This window comes from Lolium perenne, chromosome 3 (assembly GCF_019359855.2).
Source record: "Lolium perenne isolate Kyuss_39 chromosome 3, Kyuss_2.0, whole genome shotgun sequence".
NCBI lineage: Eukaryota > Viridiplantae > Streptophyta > Magnoliopsida > Poales > Poaceae > Lolium > Lolium perenne.
Window position 1 is genome coordinate 172,714,440 of NC_067246.2, and position 18,536 is coordinate 172,732,975.

The following is an 18,536-nucleotide window of genomic DNA, read 5'->3' on the forward strand; positions in this document are numbered from 1 at the left end:
AACAGGGCAAGCAAAGCTGGGTGCAGCCGGACTAATCGATCAAAGACGAGACGGGGAAATAAGCCGGGCCGGTCATGGAGATTCGGCCTATTCCGTGTCGTAGCTGGCATCAAGTTGCTCAAACCCATTGCTCAGGCGATACCTAGGACTTATCAAAAAAAAAGCGATACCTAGGAAAACCTCCTTTTACGGTGAAGGACCATAGAACTGACGAAAAAGAAGTGACGTCGTCAGTTATATATCCTCCATTCCCTAAAAAAAATTATATATCGTCCATTCCCCTAAAAAAGTAATATTGGGCCAACTCACTCACAAAATTATGAAACCAACTGAAGTATAACTGAAATAAACTTTTTTTTGTGAAACATATCGAAGTGATGTCGGTAGTGACATCAACAGTTTCACTTTTCACTAAAATGTTTCAAATATTTTCCCATGTATCAGTTCAGTTTCATGAAATTTTCACTTGCATCTCAATTCTTGGTTTTATATTAGATAAATGTCAAAAGCCTCACCAATCTCAAACCAGTGAGTAAATTGTGGATGTGGCTCATGTGTGTAACGTTGTCGTTAAAAGCGTCAGGTTCATGCCCACCTATTTGATGTCATGCTTCAGACTTTCAAGAAGGCTATGTCATCATATAAGTAGCCTACTTTGAAGTTTCTTGGGAAGTAAGGAGGGGAAAGTGCCGTACTTGCTTGGTTTGAATGGAGGAGATTACAAAACCTAAGCACCTCTCGATGGGCTAGGTTTTTGATGTATTTAAATGTTTAATCTTGTGTTGTTGGCTCGACAAGCATGGAATATTTTACAAGACCCAAATTCAGTTAGTGCACGCATCCTTAAGGCGGTATACTTTCCGAACGCAGAGTTCTTGGAGGTAGAGTTGGGCAAGTCAGCATCGCACATTTGGCGATCTGTTGTTGATGGCAAAGACATGCTCAAGCAGGGTTTAATCAAGCGGATAGGAACCTGAGAATGTACACATATTTGGAACTTCGATTGGCTACCAAGGGATGGGCTCCTTCGATCGGTCGCATGTTTTCTCCATGATCCTCCAAATATGTGAAGTGGTCTTTATGATCCTGTTATTGTGTCGTGGGATCTTGAGAAGCTAAAGGACGTGTTTTTGCCAATGGATGTTGAAGCAATTCTGAACACTCCTCGGTTGCAGGGAAGAAGACTTATGGGCGTGGCACTACGACCGAAAAGGCATTGTTTTCTGCGCGCTCAACATATCGTATGCTTGTGCAAACCAAGGAGAAGCATCGCAACATGGGTTGGTGAATTATCACCCACTTCATCCCTCTGTAGATTTAGCGAGGTGATTTCGAGTTTGATCTTTTGTATTGATCTTGTAAGGTGTTATGAATAATCTAATAAAAAAATTTACCCGTGTACATCCCTTGGATGCAGAAGCTTGAATGATATTTTCCCCATTTCAAAAAAAAAAAAAAACAATATCACTAGAAGCATCTGAGGAGATGGCATCAAGGCATGTGGCCATATGGTCACATTGTCCATGAGATCGAGGCGAGAGCGAAGGACTTTCCTCACGGTGGAGTGTGGAGTTCAAATGTCGATGCTCATAACCTTGCTAGGAGCTCGAGGCACGTTTGGTTTAATGATCCACCCAAAGGTGTTTGTAAGCTGGAAAATTTTATTTGAATGAATGCAATTTGGTGGCAATTCTCAAAAGAAAAATAAAAACAGGTTTGATGGCGTTGTGCCGAAATAGCCAACGTGCAAGCGGACAGACGACAAGCCTAGCTCCAGCCTCCAGCCAGGCAGGGACGTGGCGTAGCTTACCACGCCATGCAAGCGGAGCAGATGCAATGATGGGTGTTTTCTTGCGGGAAGCTGCGCGGAAGCTTCGTCCCCGTCCCCTCCATTAACTGCTGCTACAAACTGCACCGTATATGGAGGTGTCGTGGCATTCAAGCCGAGTTTAGGATCAAAACCTCCTTTCCCTTGATCCATCGACCTATACACCACACAAACAAACCGTGTAGGTTCACATCTGTAATCTCGTTTTCGTGTTATTCTGATGAAAGAAGAAAAGATCCCTAATCTCTATCTACCAGTCCATTATTCTCGAGTGTATTTCTGAAGATGATCATCGCAAAGATCCATCGGTCATAGCTTATCCTGGTGCTGGTAACATGGCGTGATGGGCCAATAATTCAATTGCTAGAGAATAATTGCTGTTATGCTCCCCCATAAATACAGGCTACACCCCCTCCGCCCATCTCGCACAGCACGACGCGAGGGTCGGACGTACTTGACGCGAGCCGACTAGGGTAGTCTAGGTAGAGACAATTGCCCTCGTGGCGCCGCACTAGTTAAGTACACCGATCCTGCCCTTCCTCCGCCCCCGCCATGGATCACTCCGGAGCGGCGATGATGGAGGCGGGCGGCGCGCCTACGAGGAAGGAGTCCGGGCGCCTCCCGTCGCGGCACGGTAGCCACCCGCACGGCCACAGCGGGCTCGCCCGGACGGCGCACGGCATGTCCTCCTCGTCGCTGCGCAAGAAGTCGGACGCCACGCTGGTGCGCAAGGTCCCCGTCGCCTCGCTCCGCCCGGTCCTGGCCAACCTCCAGGAGGTCCTCCTCGGCACCAAGCTCGCCGTGCTCTTCCTCGCCGTCCCGCTCGCCGTCGCCGCCCAGTGCTTCCGCTTCGGCCAGGTACAGTAATAATTAATTAATTCTGCATGCACTCTCTGTCGTGATCAGGTGACAGAGTAGGATTACACTCTACTCTCCACTCTCCAGCCTGCCTCTCACCATCTTCTTTATTAATTACACCTTTCCCTTTTGTGTCCTCTCCACATGACCAACTGCACCACACGCTGACACGCACGAGACACGTACTGCACTGTGCTGCTCCACGAACTTCTACTGCAACTGTTTTTCTCTAAACCTAATAAACTATCAATATGGAACAGAACAAACTAATTAACTCGTGTTTAATACCAAATGTTCGTACTACTACTGTACTGTCTTGTGAGAATGGAACGCTTATCTGCTGTTGGTGAAACACCGCATATATGTCAGGCCAGTCTTTTTTAAATTTTAATAATCGTGTCGTGTAGGCATCTACACACTGTACACATGCTCCCTGTACATGGTGCTAACGACTACTCACCGTCCTGTTTAAAAATAGACATGATATAAGCTTAACCTAGTCGCTTGCACGACTAAACTTTGATTGCTTAACCCATATCGATCATCTGTTGAGAGGGCAAACCTTGATTGCTTAACACGCAGTCTGTTTTACCAACATCAAATTATGTACAGTGCTCAGTAGCTTGATCCGGTTCAGATCAGTCCTCTGCTCTACAGTAGATTACCAGAACCTTAATTAGCAATAGAACCTTTCCTAAAGCGGGGGCTGCACGGATGCAGAAGGAGGGAGTACGTCGTCAGTCAGGGTTCCATCACGTAAACCTTCATGCCACACCGGACTAACAGCCAAATGCACACCGCCAAGAGAAGGGTAGACGACATGGCTGTGCGCGCGCGCGGGTACATCAGCGTACGCGATGCTGTCATTATCTTGGCTTTGGATGTTGCCAACTTGGCTGCCACTACCTACGCTAAGCTAATTGTGTTCATCTTGCCATCTTCGTAGTGGTACAGCTGTTTTCTTCCGATACTTCATTTTGGTAGTTTGGTGAGTTTGGGATCATCATCTGGTGCACGTTTGCATCCCGACCACCCTTTTGCACATACACACGCCCTTTGGTTTGCACGATTATTCCAGAGATGTAGGAATGGAATTATATGCAGAAATGAATTTTCATACCATGCTCAATCTTACAGCAAATCAGTTTTCTCAAGAATAGAATAATGCATATTGTTTTCTTGCAAAACACATTAAATTTCTGAAGAATAATGTTCACTTGGTATATTAAAACACTTGCAATATTCGTGCAAAGCAAAACAGTCTCATAGGATAATTTTATAAGAAATTGAATCTTCTCAAATTAGTACGAAATTTCAAAGCAAACAAAGAGATCCAAAGGTTTGGGCACACTACCATAAGTAGCTACAGTTTTTTTTTTCTATTGCTCAAATTTACCATGAAGTTTCTTTGAATCGAAGAGGTCCAAAATTTTGGGCACAACTTGTTTTTTGTTTTTGTTTGATCTTTTTAACTAGATCTTGATTGGCAGGTATGGGTGTTCGCGCTTAGTCTAATCGGCCTTGTTCCTCTCGCTGAGCGAGTCAGCTTCCTCACAGAGTAAGTCTTAGTCTGCATTCATGTTACATGCTGTTTATTAAAAAAACTCCTTGTTATGGAATACTTCATTTATATTTCTGCTGAAACCTGTTATTTTGCTGGTAATTCTTTCAGGCAGCTTGCACTCTACACTGGCCCCACTAGTAAGTCAAGCTAAACCTTCCAAAACAATATAGAGCACTATTTGAACGAGCAAATCTACTTTCAAACATGTATTTTAATCAATTTATTTATGTTGGATCAACCATGGTAATGGTAGCTACGACTTCGTAGACTTATTCTCTCCGTTCACAATTAGTTCGTGTTTTAGATTTAATCAAAATCAATATTTATAACTTTGATCAAATATTTATGAAAAACATCAGCATCTACAATATATTATCTAATTAAAAATCTTTATGAAGTAGTTATATATAGTTGATACTGCGGAAATTGATATTTCTTGCCTTTTTTTTGTTAAACTTTGCAAAATCTATCTTTAACTAAGTCGAAGTAAATAAAAAGGGAGAGAGTATGTGATTCTGATTGTGCATTTGTTGCAGTCGGCGGGCTCCTGAATGCGACCTGCGGCAACGCGACGGAGCTCATCATCGCGCTGTTCGCGCTGGTGGAGGGTAAGATCGAGGTTGTCAAGTGCTCGCTGCTCGGCTCCGTGCTCTCTAACCTGCTCCTCGTCCTTGGTACCTCCCTTTTCTGCGGCGGCATCAAGAATCTCGGCTCCGAGCAGCCCTACGACAGGGTACGTACGTTTCTCTGTCGAGCTCGAGCAGATCAGACGAGATCGAACAACGCAAATATTCTTATGATTGATGTACGATCGATGTGTGTCCGCAGAAGCAAGCGGACGTGAACACGGGCCTGTTGGTCCTGGGCGTGCTGTGCCAGTCGCTGCCGCTGCTGCTCCGCTACGCGGTGAGCTCCGGCGAGCACGCCGTGGCCACTGACACCACGGTGCTGGAGCTATCCCGGGCCTGCTGCTTCATCATGCTCCTCGCCTACGTCGCCTACCTCTTCTTCCAGCTCAAGACGCACCGCCAGCTCTTCGAGCCGCAGGAGGTGGAGGGCGGTGACGAGGAGGAGGAGGAGGCCGTCCTCGGCTTCGGGAGCGCCCTCTTCTGGCTCATCCTCATGACCGTCGTCATCGCAGTGCTCTCCGAGTACGTCGTCGGCACCATTGAGCCCACCTCCAAGTCATGGGGACTCTCCGTCAGCTTCATCAGCATCATCCTGCTCCCCATCGTTGGCAACGCCGCGGAGCACGCCGGAGCCATCATCTTCGCGCTCAAGAACAAACTCGACATCACCCTCGGGGTGGCCTTGGGGTCGGCGACACAGATCTCCATGTTCGTGGTGGGTACAGTCACTGCATTGCATATGCATGTCTCGTGTCCAAATCATGCATGGTGGACAGATGGAATTTACGAATCTGCTGCACTGTTTTCCGATCTTGGTAGGTGCCATTGAGTGTCCTTGTCGCTTGGATCATGGGCATCCAGATGGATCTCGACTTCAAGCTGCTAGAGACCGGCTCCCTGTTCATCTCGGTGCTAGTTACAGCATTCACCCTCCAGGTAATGGAATTTCTACTACTAGTAAAATTTCGGCTCAGACAGCAGAGTTCATAAGCACGTAATGAAATTCATCAACTGTGAAACAATTTCTTATGCGGTGAGTATGATTCGCAGGATGGCACATCGCATTACCTCAAGGGGGTCCTCCTCCTCCTGTGCTACGTTGTCATCGGCGCTTGCTTCTTCGTTACCAGACAACCAGCACGTATGTCTCCCCTTTAACACCGTAACAAACATTTACATTCGCTCCGTTGGTTTCCTGTCAAGCTGTTCAGATTTCCGAATATATTCTCTGATTGACAGATAATGCAAACAGCAACGGCATCCTGTTAGATGTACCAATGGGTCCCATGAACATCCAGATCGCATAAGTGGTAAGCTTGCATTACTCCTGAAAATTCATTTAATAAGTGCAAGAGATCTTAGATTTTGGCCAAGAAGATGCCCTATGGCATTCAAAAAGAAAATATATATTCCTTTCTCGCCCCACCCCTGAAGTTTGTAAGTGTACGTTTGTCATGATTTTGTAACAGCTACATGGCAATAAATGCTCACAAGATATTTTTTGGGCTGTCGTGCGATGATCGATTGTGAATTTTGCAGATCGACAGAGGTCTGCCTGAACAAACCAGCATCCGTGCAAGACAACGAACGGGGACTGTTCGAGCCTGTAGCCACCAAAAGACTATACCTATCTTCTATGCGCATAATTTGATCTTGATGAGCCAAGGAAGATCCATGAGGAGAATTCCCCATATTCAGAATCTCATCCAGTAGGACCGTTGAGTAATTGTTGCGCGAAACGTATGCCAATCGGCAAGATATGTTCATTTTATTTTCGAATAGTATTGTACTAATAATTTTCTTTGCCTCTTAAATTGTTTAGACTATTCGTCCAGCAATAAGGTTAGCTCATATTACTTGTCTTAGCCATATGTACTCAGCGTTGGCGAGTTGTTCATTTATGCAGATCAGTATGATATATGTCGTGATGCATATGTATTTTGACGCGTGTCAAAACTTCTTCATAGAATCATAGGTGCGGCCCTCCAAATGTGCTGTGTGACTTTTTATTGGACTGAAGGCTTTGCATCTGACTTTAAATTTTTAAGTTACAAGCTGTTAAGCAAATGCTCTTACAAATCAGTTCAAGGATCAAACAACCAAAAGAAAAATGCAACATAATTACACAAACAAGCACTACCAATGGAACAATATGCTGATGGTTCTTTTTTTAGGTAAACACACTATATTAGGTCAGCAAGCCGCCTCATTAAAAACCTTCCGGCCCCCTTCGATACCTGGTAAGGAAAAGAGTGCGTAAAAAACTTGCTGCCTCTCCGTTACAATATGTTGATTGTTCTAGTAAACGAAAACTACCGAAATGACAACAAGAACTCAGTAGACGTCCCTACACATGGGTAAGGCATCCATCCATGGGAGCAACCCCAGGCCATTAGCACATGCATTAGCACATGTGACAATTGGTCGACACATAGATTGCTAATGACCTTCCCAGGCGCCGACAATGGGAAGGGAGGGGGAGGCGGCGGCTAGGGTTTTGGCTCACCCATGCGACAGAGCAACACTATGTAATGTGACTTCTGGCACGGCCACATAGGCATGATTTAATCAAGACTTAGTTTGCATTTTATTAAATATGGATACAAGACAAGCGGGAGGAGGCGGCTAGGGTTTCAGCCCACCCTTGCGACATAACTGGCGTCTGACTTGTGGCAGACCACATAGGCATAATTTAATCAAGACTTAGTTTGCATTGTATTAAATAGATGTGAGCCAAGGGATAATGATGTTTCTGGTTGGAATGAAGCAAACAATGTCCCGCTCAATCTCATTCGCGTAAATTTAACATAATCAATAGAGAATGTGCGATGTGCATCTATTGGCCAAAGAACACGCCTTCAACAAGTACGTTGCGACGTTCGAGGGATCTTTATCTATGAATCTGAAAGAAGGATATCTTGATTTTTGCGGTGTCATCACCCATCTCGTCACCCATCATTTAAATATTTCAACTAGTTTTTTTTTCTCAAATCAAGTCTATGTTAGAAATCTCGTCCTTGTATTTATAGTCCGTACCTTTCAACCAGGTCAATCATGCCAAGGCCGTGGCATAAGCCCATTTAGGAATAAATATTGAAATGGTTATGGGCATATGGTAGTTTCTTGCATCAAGAATGAGCTTCTCAGTCTCACCCAAGAAAGTGTCACTTTACCCTAAAGAAACGAAGAAAGTGTCACCTCTATAACAAATGAGAGTGTTTTCCTAAGGAGAGAGAGCTTCTCAAAATCCATCTTTATACACATCATCATCTTGCCATTCATGACATCATACTATTGATTGAACATTACAGAAGTTTGAAATCTTTAGGCACTACCAAATCCCCGTTATGTGGTCAACCAAGTACGCTGAGATTCACTGTGATATTGTATTTGTTGGGTGATACGGGGTGGCCTTTGGACACCTCCTCCTCAAGACCGAAAAGCCCTCCTCGTGGCCCAATGACACGAGCTCGGGCCAAAGCCATATACCAAGAGGTGAATTCGCTCCTTTCCACATATATATTGAACACCTCATTGGATGGAATGCTACCTCATGCCGATATATTGTGTGTCATCAGATACGAGCCTCGAGAGAAATACGTCGCAGGAGACCCGACGCTGGACAAGGAAGAAGGAGAAGAAGAGTTTTAGCCGGAGGCCGCCACTCAGGACCGGCACTGCCGGCCTCACCACCCCGGAGCTGCCGGCCTGGACACCCCAGCACTGCTGGCCCCAGGTCCCCGGCACTGCCGGCCCCAGGACACCGGCACTGCCGGCCTGCTCACCCCGGCACTGCCGGCCTCCAGACCCCGGCACTGCATCCTCAAAGGCCTCTACGGGACCCTCCAACGTCACTTTCTTCAAGTGTGGTACACAAGGCCACAAGTCCTTTGAGTGCAAGAATACAAAAGTCATGATCACTATGAAGAATGGTGACATAGAGACGCTAAGTGAAGGTGAATATGAAGCTCTTGTCCAAGCCGCCGTCACCAATGAAGAACATTACGATGAAGAAAGCCGAGAAGACCCTCTCTTATGTGTGCATGACCCTAGCCCATCGCTTGTGGTCACAAGGGTGCTAACAACTCAACCACAAGTTATGGAAGACCAAAGGTGCAACATCTTCCAAACCCGCGCCGGTATTGGTGGCAAGTCAATAAAGGTCATCATCGATGGAGGAAGTTGCCACAACCTCGCAAGCACCGAGTTGTGTGAGAAGCTCAACCTCACGCTTCGCAAGAACCCTCATCCTTACCATGTCCAATGGTTGAGCAACAAGGGCAACGTCAAGATACAACATACCATCACCGTCAACTTCAAGATTGGCCCCTATGAAGACACTATTGAGTGTGACGTGGTGCCCATGATGGTGTGCCACATGTTACTTGGCCGCCCATGGCAATTTGACAATAAGGCTATACATGATGGACACTCAAATGTCTACACCTTCACGGTCAAGGATAAGAAGTTTGAGCTTCGCCCAATTACTCCTAGCCAAATCATCGCGGACAATGCGAAGGCTTTAGCAAGGGCACAACAACACAACCACCATAGTGAGTTGAGAGGAGAGGGAGCGACCCACCAAAAAGAGAGTGAGCGCCACAAGCCATACATGCGTGAGATAAAGAGTGTCCTCCTAGCCACCAAAAGCGAGTGGAGAGAAGTGCAAGAAAACCGATCCACCACTTTGCACTATGTGCTCATTTGCAAGGGATCATCGTCGCGACTAATGACTTAACCAACATTCATTCCTCTTTGTTGTCTCTTTTGAAGGAGTTTCAAGATGTCTTCCCCGGCGACCTACCTCATGGGCTTCCACTGCTTCGGGGCATAGAGCACCGGGACCTCATACCCGACGCCCCTCTTCCAAACCGCGCCGCCTACCGCACCAACCTCGAAGACACAAAGGAGATTCAACACCAAATACAAGATCTCCTCGCTAAAGGGTACGTTCGTGAAAGCCTTAGTCCTTGTGTGGTTCCCGTGATTCTTGTTCCTAAACCGGATGAGACGCAACGAATGTGTATGGATTGCCGCCCCATCAATGCCATTACCGTACGATACCACCATCCCATTTCGCGTTTAGATGACATGCTTGATGAGTTGAGTGGTGCCACGATTTTCTCTAAAGTAGATTTGCGTAGTGGTTACAACCAAATCCGCATGGCAATTGGTGATGAATGGAAGACGACATTCAAGACCAAACTTGGTCTCTATGAATGGCTTGTCATGCCATTTGGTATTTCAAATGCTCCATCAACTTTTATGTGCCTTATGAACCACATCTCGGGACCTCTCATTGGCAAGAGTGTGGTTGTCTATTTCGATGATATTCTCATTTATAGCAAAAATCTCGAGGACCATGTGCAACATGTGAGACAAGTCTTATGCATCTTGCGCCACGAGAAGCTTTATGAAAATCTTCCCAAATGCACATTTGCCCAAAACAAATTGGTTTTTCTTGGATTTGTGATTTCCACCAATGGCATTGAAGTAGATTCTTCGAAGGTTGACGCCATACATAATTGGCCCACGCCTACTACCGTTGGTCAAGTTCGAAGTTTCCATGGACTTGCCGGCTTCTACCGCCGCTTTGTGAAAGACTTTAGCATCATTTCTTGCCCTTTAAATAAGCTTACCAAAAAGAATGTTCCGTTTGTGTGGGACAAGACTCAACAAAATGCTTTTGATGAATTAAAGAAATGCCTTACCGAGGCACCACTTCTCGTCCTTCCGAACTTTGCAAAAACTTTTGAAATTGAGTGTGATGCGAGTGGACTCAGTATTGGTGGAGTTCTTATGCAAGATGGAAAACCCGTGGCATACTATAGTGAGAAGTTGGATGGCGCATGCCTCAACTATCCTATTTATGACAAGGAACATTATGCTTTGGTTCGTGTTCTTGAAATTTGGTAACATTATCTTTGACCAAAAGAGTTTGTCAGTCACTCCGACCATGAGTCTTTGAAGTATTTGAAAAGTCAACACAATTTGAACAAAAGACATGCAAAATGGGTTGAGTTCATTGAGTCCTTTCCGTATGTAATCAAATACAAGAAGGGCAAGGACAATGTAGTTGCGGATGCTCTTTCCCGCAAGCTCACCCTTTTACTCACTCGTTTGGATTTCCATGTTTCGGGTCTTGATGAAATCAAAGACCTATATGCCTCTGATACCTTCTTTGGCCCAATTTTTGCAAAGTGTTCTAGTGAAAAGGGCATCGATGATTTCCATTTGCACCAAGGATTCTTGTTCAAGGGCAACAAACTTTGCATTCCCATGTCGTCGCTTCGCATTTTGCTCTTACAAGAATCGCATGGTGGTGGTCTTATGGGACACTTTGGACGAGAGAAGACATATGCAATGCTTTCAACTCACTACTATTGGCCAAGAATGTACCGCGATGTCGAACGCCTTTGCCGACGGTGCACAACATGCTTACAAGCTAAGTCCACTTCCAACCCCTATGGCCTTTATACACCATTGCCTATTCCTTATGCTCCTTGGTCCGATATAAGCATGGACTTTGTGCTAGGATTACCTCGAACCAAATATGGTCATGATTCAGTTTTTGTAGTGGTTGATAGATTATCTAAAATGGCTCATTTTATACCATGCTCCCGAACGGATGATGCTTCACATATCGCCTCCTTGTTTTTTAGGGAAATTGTGAGACTCCACGGTGTACCAAGAGGCATTGTTTCGGACCAAGATGTCAAATTCATGAGCTACCTTTTGAAGACACTCATGCCCAAGTTCAACGTCAAGCTTTTGTTCTCATCATCCTCACATCCACAAACCGATGGGCAAACCGAAGTGGTGAACCGAAGCCTCTCCACACTACTATGAGTCCTTGTCAAGAAAAATCTGAAATCATGGCAAGATTGCATCCTGCATGCGGAGTTCGCCTACAACCGCGCTAAGCACTCTACAACAATGAGAAGTACCTTCATGGTCGTATATTGGTTTGTACCACCTACGGCGATCGACCTACTTCCTCTTCCGCTACATGAGCAAGTAAACATAAACATCGACAAGCGAGCCCAATACATGATGAAGCTACATGAAGATACAAGGGCAACAATCGAGCAACAAGTCCTTCGTCAAGCCACTAGACTCAACATGAAGAAGAAGGAAAGGATATTCAATGAAGGAGACCTAGTGTGGATACACCTTCGCAAAGATCGCTTTCCTAAAGAACGCAACTCCAAGCTAAAGCCCCGAGGGGATGGTCCCTTCAAGGTCCTCAAGCGCATCAACAGCAACACCTACGTCATTGATACGTCTCCAACGTATCTATAATTTCTGATGTTCCATGCTTGTTTTATGACAATACCTACATGTTTTGTTCACACTTTATGTCATATTTATGCTTTTTCCGGAACTAACCTATTGACGAGATGCCGAAGTGCCAGTTCCTGTTTTCTGCTGTTTTTGGTTTCAGAAATCCTAGTAAGGAAATATTCTCGGAATTGGACGAAATCAACGCCCAGTATCTTATAATTCCACGAAGCTTCCAGAACACCGAAGAGGGGCCAGAGGAGAGGCCCAGGGCCACCACACATGGTGGCGGCGCGGCCCAAGGGGGGCGCGCCCCCCTATTGTGTGGCTGCCCCAGACCCCTTCCGACTCCGACTCTCCGCCTATAAAAGCCTTCCTGACCTAAAAACTTCGGAGGAATAAGCCACGGTACGAGAAACCTTCCAGAGCCGCCGCCATCGCGTAGCCAAGATCTGGGGGACAGGAGTCTCTGTTCCGGCACGCCGCCGGGACGGGGAAGTGCCCCCGGAAGGCATCTCCATCGACTCCACCGCCATCTTCATCACCGCAGCTGTCTCCCATGAGGAGGGAGTAGTTCTCCCTCGAGGCTAAGGGTTGTACCGGTAGCTATGTGGTTCATCTCTCTCCCATGTACTTCAATACAATGATCTCATGAGCTGCCTTACATGATTGAGATTCATATGATGAGCTTTGTATCACTATTAATCTATGTGCTACTCTAGTGATGTTATTAAAGTACTCTATTCCTCCTCCATGATGTAATGGTGACACTGTGCGCATCATGTAGTACTTGGCGTAGTTTATGATTGTGATCTCTTGTAGATTATGAAGTTAACTATTACTATGATGGTATTGATGTGATCTATTCCCCCTTTCATAGTCTGTTGGTGACAGTGTGCATGCTATGTTAGTACTTGGTATAGTTGTGTTGGTCTATCATGCACTCTAAGGTTATTTAAATATGAACATCGAATGTTGTGGAGCTTGTTAACTCCGGCATTGAGGTGCTCTTGTAGCCCTACACAATTAATGGTGTTCATCATCAAACAAGAGAGTGTAGAGTGGTTTTATTATGTGATCAATGTTGAGAGTGTCCACTAGTGAAAGTATGATCCCTAGGCCTTGTTTTCAAATACTGCAATCATCGCTTATTTACTGTTTTACTGCATCTTTACTTCCTGCAATATTTTCTGGTGCCGTTACTACTGCTCATATTCATTCATACCACTTGTATTTCACTATCTCTTCGCCGAACTAGTGCACCTATACATCTGACAAGTGTATTAGGTGTGTTGGGGACACAAGAGACTTCTTGCATTGTGATCGCAGGGTTGCTTGAGAGGGATATCTTTGACCTCTTCCTCCCTGAGTTCGATAAACCTTGGGTGATCCACTTAAGGGAAAACTTGCTGCTGTTCTACAAACCTCTGCTCTTGGAGGCCCAACACTGTCTATAGGAAAAGAAGTGTGAGTAGACATCAAGCTATTTTCTGGCGCCGTTGCCGGGGAGGAAAGGTAAAAAGGCACTCACACTCCGGTCCCAGGTAACTAAGTTATTTTCTGGTGCCGTGTAAGTGCTCGAAGCTATTTCCTTTAGATCCTGCAATTGCATCTTTTTGTTTCTTGTTTATCAGTAGTTAGGCATAATGGAAAGCAACATGGAGCTTTTTAATCTATTTCCTGAGTTAAGACATGGATGGTTTGATGCGAAAATTAAAAAACCTATGGAACATATTAGTATGAATGCTTTGAACACCATTGTTGCTAATGATATGGAAAATTCTAAGCTTGGGGAAGCTGGTTTTGATGAGCATGATATTTTTAGTCCCCCAAGCATGGAGAAGAAAATTTTCTTTGATGATACCTTGCCTCCTATTTATGTTGATTATAATGATAGTAGTCTTTTGGTGCCGCCTACTATGGAGAGTAAATTTTATTATGATTATACTATGCCTCCTACACTTGATGAGAATAATAATGATAGCTACTTTGTTGAATTTGCTCCCACTACAATTAATAAGAATGACTATGCTTATGTTGGGAGTAGTAATTATTTTATGCATGAGACTCATGATAAGAATGCTTTATGTGATAGTTATATTGTTGAGTTTGCTCATGATACTACTGAAAGTTACTATGAGAGAGGGAAACATGGTTATATGCATCTTCATAATATTAAGTTTTCCCTCTTTATGTTGAGAATTTTGAAGTTACTCGTGTTTTATCTTTCTATGCTTGTCACTTTGCTCTTCATGAACTTGTTTATTTATAAGATTCCTTTTCATAGGAAGTGGGTTAGGCTTAAATTTGTTTCATATTTGCTTTTTGATGCTCTCTTTTGCTTCAACTCTTATTTCTTGCGAGTGCATCATTAAAATTACTGAGCCCATCTTGATGGCTATAAAGAAAGCATTTCTTGGGAGATAACCCATGTTTTTTTTATTTTGCTACTGTTTTGTTGATTCTTGGAAGTTGTTACTACTATAGCAACCTCTCCTTATCTTTATTTTATTGCATTGTTGTGCCAAGTAAAGTCTTTGATAGTAAGGTTGATACTAGATTTGGATTACTGCGCAGAAACAGATTTCTGTCTGTCACGAATTTGAGTAGTATTCTCTGTAGGTAACTCAGAAAAATCTGCCAATTTACGTGCGTGATCCTCAGATATGTACGCAACTTTCATTCAATTTCTGCATTTTCATCTGAGCAAGTCTGGTGCCTCTAAAAAAATTGTCTTTACGGACTGTTCTGTTTTGACAGATTCTGCCTTTTATTTCGCATTGCCTCTTCTGCTGTGTTGAATGGATTCCTTTGTTCCATTAACTTCCAGTAGCTTTGGGCAATGTCCAGAAGTGTTAAGAATGATTGTGTCACCTCTGAACATGTGAATTTTGATTATGCACTAACCCTCTAATGAGTTTGTTTTGAGTTTGGTGTGGAGGAAGTTTTCAAGGGTCAAGAAAGGAGGATGATATATGATTAAGAAGAGTAAAAAGTCTAAGCTTGGGGATGCCCCAGTGGTTCATCCCTGCATATTTCAAGAAGACTCAAGCGTCTAAGCTTGGGGATGCCCAAGGCATCCCCTTCTTCATCAACAAATTATCAGGTCACCTCTAGTGAAACTATATTTTTATTCCATCACATCTTATGTACTTTAGTTGGAGCGTCCGTGTGCTTTTATTTTTGTTTTTGTTATTTTTATTCTCTGAATAAATGCTTGTGTGGGAGAGAGACACGCTCCGCTGGTTCATATGAACACATGTGTTCTTAGCTTTACTTTTAGTGTTCATGGCGAAGGTTGAAACTGCTTCGTTAATTGTTATATGGTTGGAAATAGAAAATGCTACATGTGGTAATTGGTATAATGTCTTGAATAATTTGATACTTGGCAATTGTTGTGCTCATATAGATCATGTTTAAGCTCTTGCATCATATACTTTGCACCTATTAGTGAAGAAATACATAGAGCTTTGCTAAAATTTTGTTTGCATGATTGGTCTCTCTAAGGTCTAGATATTTTCTAGTAAGGGTTTGAACAACAAGGAAGACAGTGTAGAGTCTTATAATGCTTGCAATATGTTTTTATGTGAGTTTTGCTGTACCGGTTCATACTTGTGTTTGCTTCAAACAACCTTGCTAGCCTAAGCCTTGTATTGAGAGGGATTACTTCTCATGCATCCAAATCCTTGAGCCAAAAATTATGCCATTTGTGTCCACCATACCTACCTACTACATGGTATTTCTCCGCCATTCCAAGTAAATTGCTTGAGTGCTACATTTAAAATTCCATTCTTTGTCTTTGCAATATATAGCTCATGGGAAAAATAGCTTAAAAACTATTGTGGTATTGAATATGTACTTATGTATCTTATTTCTTATTAAGTTGCTTGTTGTGCGATAACCATGTTCCTGGGGACGCCATCAACTATTCCTTGTTGAATATCATGTGAGTTGCTATGCATGTTCGTCTTGTCTGAAATAAGGGTGATTTATCATGAGTTGAATGGTTTGAGTATGCATATTGTTAGAGAAGAACATTGGGCCGCTAACTAAAGCCATGATTCATGGTGGAAGTTTCAGTTTTGGACAACAATCCTCAATCTCTTATGAGAATATTATTTGTTGTTGAATACTTATGCATTAAAGAGGAGTCCATTATCTATTGTCTATGTTGTCCCGGTATGGATGTCTAAGTTGAGAATAATCAAAAGCGAGAAATCCAATGCGAGCCTGCTCCTTAGACCTTTGTACAGGCGGCATAGAGGTACCCCTTTGTGATACTTGGTTAAAACATATGTATTGCGATGATAATCCATGTAAATCCAAGATAATTAGGACAAGGTGCAGGCACTATTGGTAATCTATGCATGAGGCTTGCAACTTGTAGGATATCTTATACATAATGCATATGCTTTATTACTACCGTTGACAAAATTGTTTCTTGTTTTCAAAATAAAAGCTCTAGCACAAAAATAGTAATCCATGCTTCCCTCTTCGAAGGGCCATTCTTCTACATTTATGTTGAGTCAGTTTACCTACTTCCTTCTATCTTAGAAGCAAACACTTGTATTAACTGTGCATTGATTCTTACATACTTGCATATTTGCATTCATCATATTACTTTATGTTGACAATTATCCATGAGATATGCATGTTGAAAGTTGAAAGCAACCGCTGAAACTTAATCTTCCTTTGTGTTGCTTCAATGCCTTTACTTTGAATCTATTGCTTTATGAGTTAACTCTTATGCAAGACTTATAGATGCTTGTCTTGAAAGTACTATTCATGAAAAAGTCTTTGCTATATGATTCAGTTGTTTAATCATTGTCTTTACCATTGCTTTGAATCATTTCATTCATCTCATATGCTTTACAATAGTATGATCAAGATTATGTAAGTAGCATGTCACTTCAGAAATTATCTTTGTTATCGTTTACCTACTCGAGGACGAGTAGGAACTAAGCTTGGGGATGCTGATACGTCTCCAACGTATCTATAATTTCTGATGTTCATGCTTGTTTTATGACAATACCTACATGTTTTGTTCACACTTTATGTCATATTTATGCCTTTTCCGGAACTAACCTATTGACGAGATGCCGAAGTGCCAGTTCCTGTTTTCTGCTGTTTTTGGTTTCAGAAATCCTAGTAAGGAAATATTCTCGGAATTGGACGAAATCAACGCCCAGTATCTTATAATTCCACGAAGCTTCCAGAACACCGAAGAGGGGCCAGAGGAGAGGCCCAGGGCCACCACACATGGTGGCGGCGCGGCCCAAGGGGGGGGCGCCCCCTGTTGTGTGGCTGCCCTAGACCCCTTCCGACTCCGACTCTCCGCCTATAAAAGCCTTCCTGACCTAAAAACTTCGGAGGAATAAGCCACGGTATGAGAAACCTTCCAGAGCCGCCGCCATCACGAAGCCAAGATCTGGGGGACAGGAGTCTCTGTTCCGGCACGCTGCCGGGACGGGGAAGTGCCCCCGGAAGGCATCTCCATCGACTCCACCGCCATCTTCATCACCGCTGCTGTCTCCCATGAGGAGGGAGTAGTTCTCCCTCGAGGCTAAGGGCTGTACCGGTAGCTATGTGGTTCATCTCTCTCCCATGTACTTCAATACAATGATCTCATGAGCTGCCTTACATGATTGAGATTCATATGATGAGCTTTGTATCACTATTAATCTATGTGCTACTCTAGTGATGTTATTAAAGTACTCTATTCCTCCTCCATGATGTAATGGTGACAGTGCGTGCATCATGCAGTACTTGGCGTAGTTTATGATTGTGATCTCTTGTTGATTATGAAGTTAACTATTACTATGATGGTATTGATGTGATCTATTCCTCCTTTCATAGTCTGTTGGTGACAGTGTGCATGCTATGTTAGTACTTGGTATAGTTGCGTTGGTCTATCATGCACTCTAAGGTTATTTAAATATGAACATCGAATGTTGTGGAGCTTGTTAACTCCGGCATTGAGGTGCTCTTGTAGCCCTACACAATTAATGGTGTTCATCATCCAACAAGAGAGTGTAGAGTGGTTTTATTATGTGATCAATGTTGAGAGTGTCCACTAGTGAAAGTATGATCCCTAGGCCTTGTTTCCAAATACTGCAATCATCGCTTATTTACTGTTTTACTGCATCTTTACTTCCTGCAATATTACTACCATCAACTGCACGCCAGCAAGCTATTTTCTGGTGCCGTTACTACTGCTCATATTCATTCATACCACTTGTATTTCACTATCTCTTCGCCGAACTAGTGCACCTATACATCTGACAAGTGTATTAGGTGTGTTGGGGACACAAGAGACTTCTTGCATTGTGATCGTAGGGTTGCTTGAGAGGGATATCTTTGACCTCTTCCTCCCTGA

The 18,536-nt window shown here is 43.6% G+C and overlaps 1 protein-coding gene across 1 annotated transcript; it reads left to right on the plus strand.

Annotated features, from left to right (window-relative positions):
• Positions 1 to 2,249: 2,249 nt before the first annotated feature.
• Positions 2,250 to 6,817, plus strand: LOC127318355 (vacuolar cation/proton exchanger 1a). The gene is made up of 9 exons (XM_051348834.2): positions 2,250 to 2,686; positions 4,177 to 4,244; positions 4,359 to 4,387; positions 4,787 to 4,983; positions 5,079 to 5,594; positions 5,699 to 5,815; positions 5,930 to 6,020; positions 6,119 to 6,189; positions 6,419 to 6,817. The coding sequence occupies exons 1-8, from the start codon at positions 2,381 to 2,383 to the stop codon at positions 6,184 to 6,186; spliced, it is 1,392 nt and encodes a 463-aa protein (XP_051204794.1). The 5' UTR covers positions 2,250 to 2,380; the 3' UTR covers positions 6,187 to 6,189; positions 6,419 to 6,817.
• Positions 6,818 to 18,536: the final 11,719 nt, after the last annotated feature.

Coding starts and splice junctions, on each gene's coding strand:
- LOC127318355 (XM_051348834.2), top strand. CDS start 2,381: ATGGATCACTCCGGAGCGGCGATGATGGAGGCGGGCGGCGCGCCTACG. Junction 2,687..4,176: donor AGTGCTTCCGCTTCGGCCAG/GTACAGTAATAA, acceptor CTTGATTGGCAG/GTATGGGTGTTCGCGCTTAG. Junction 5,816..5,929: donor TTACAGCATTCACCCTCCAG/GTAATGGAATTT, acceptor TATGATTCGCAG/GATGGCACATCGCATTACCT.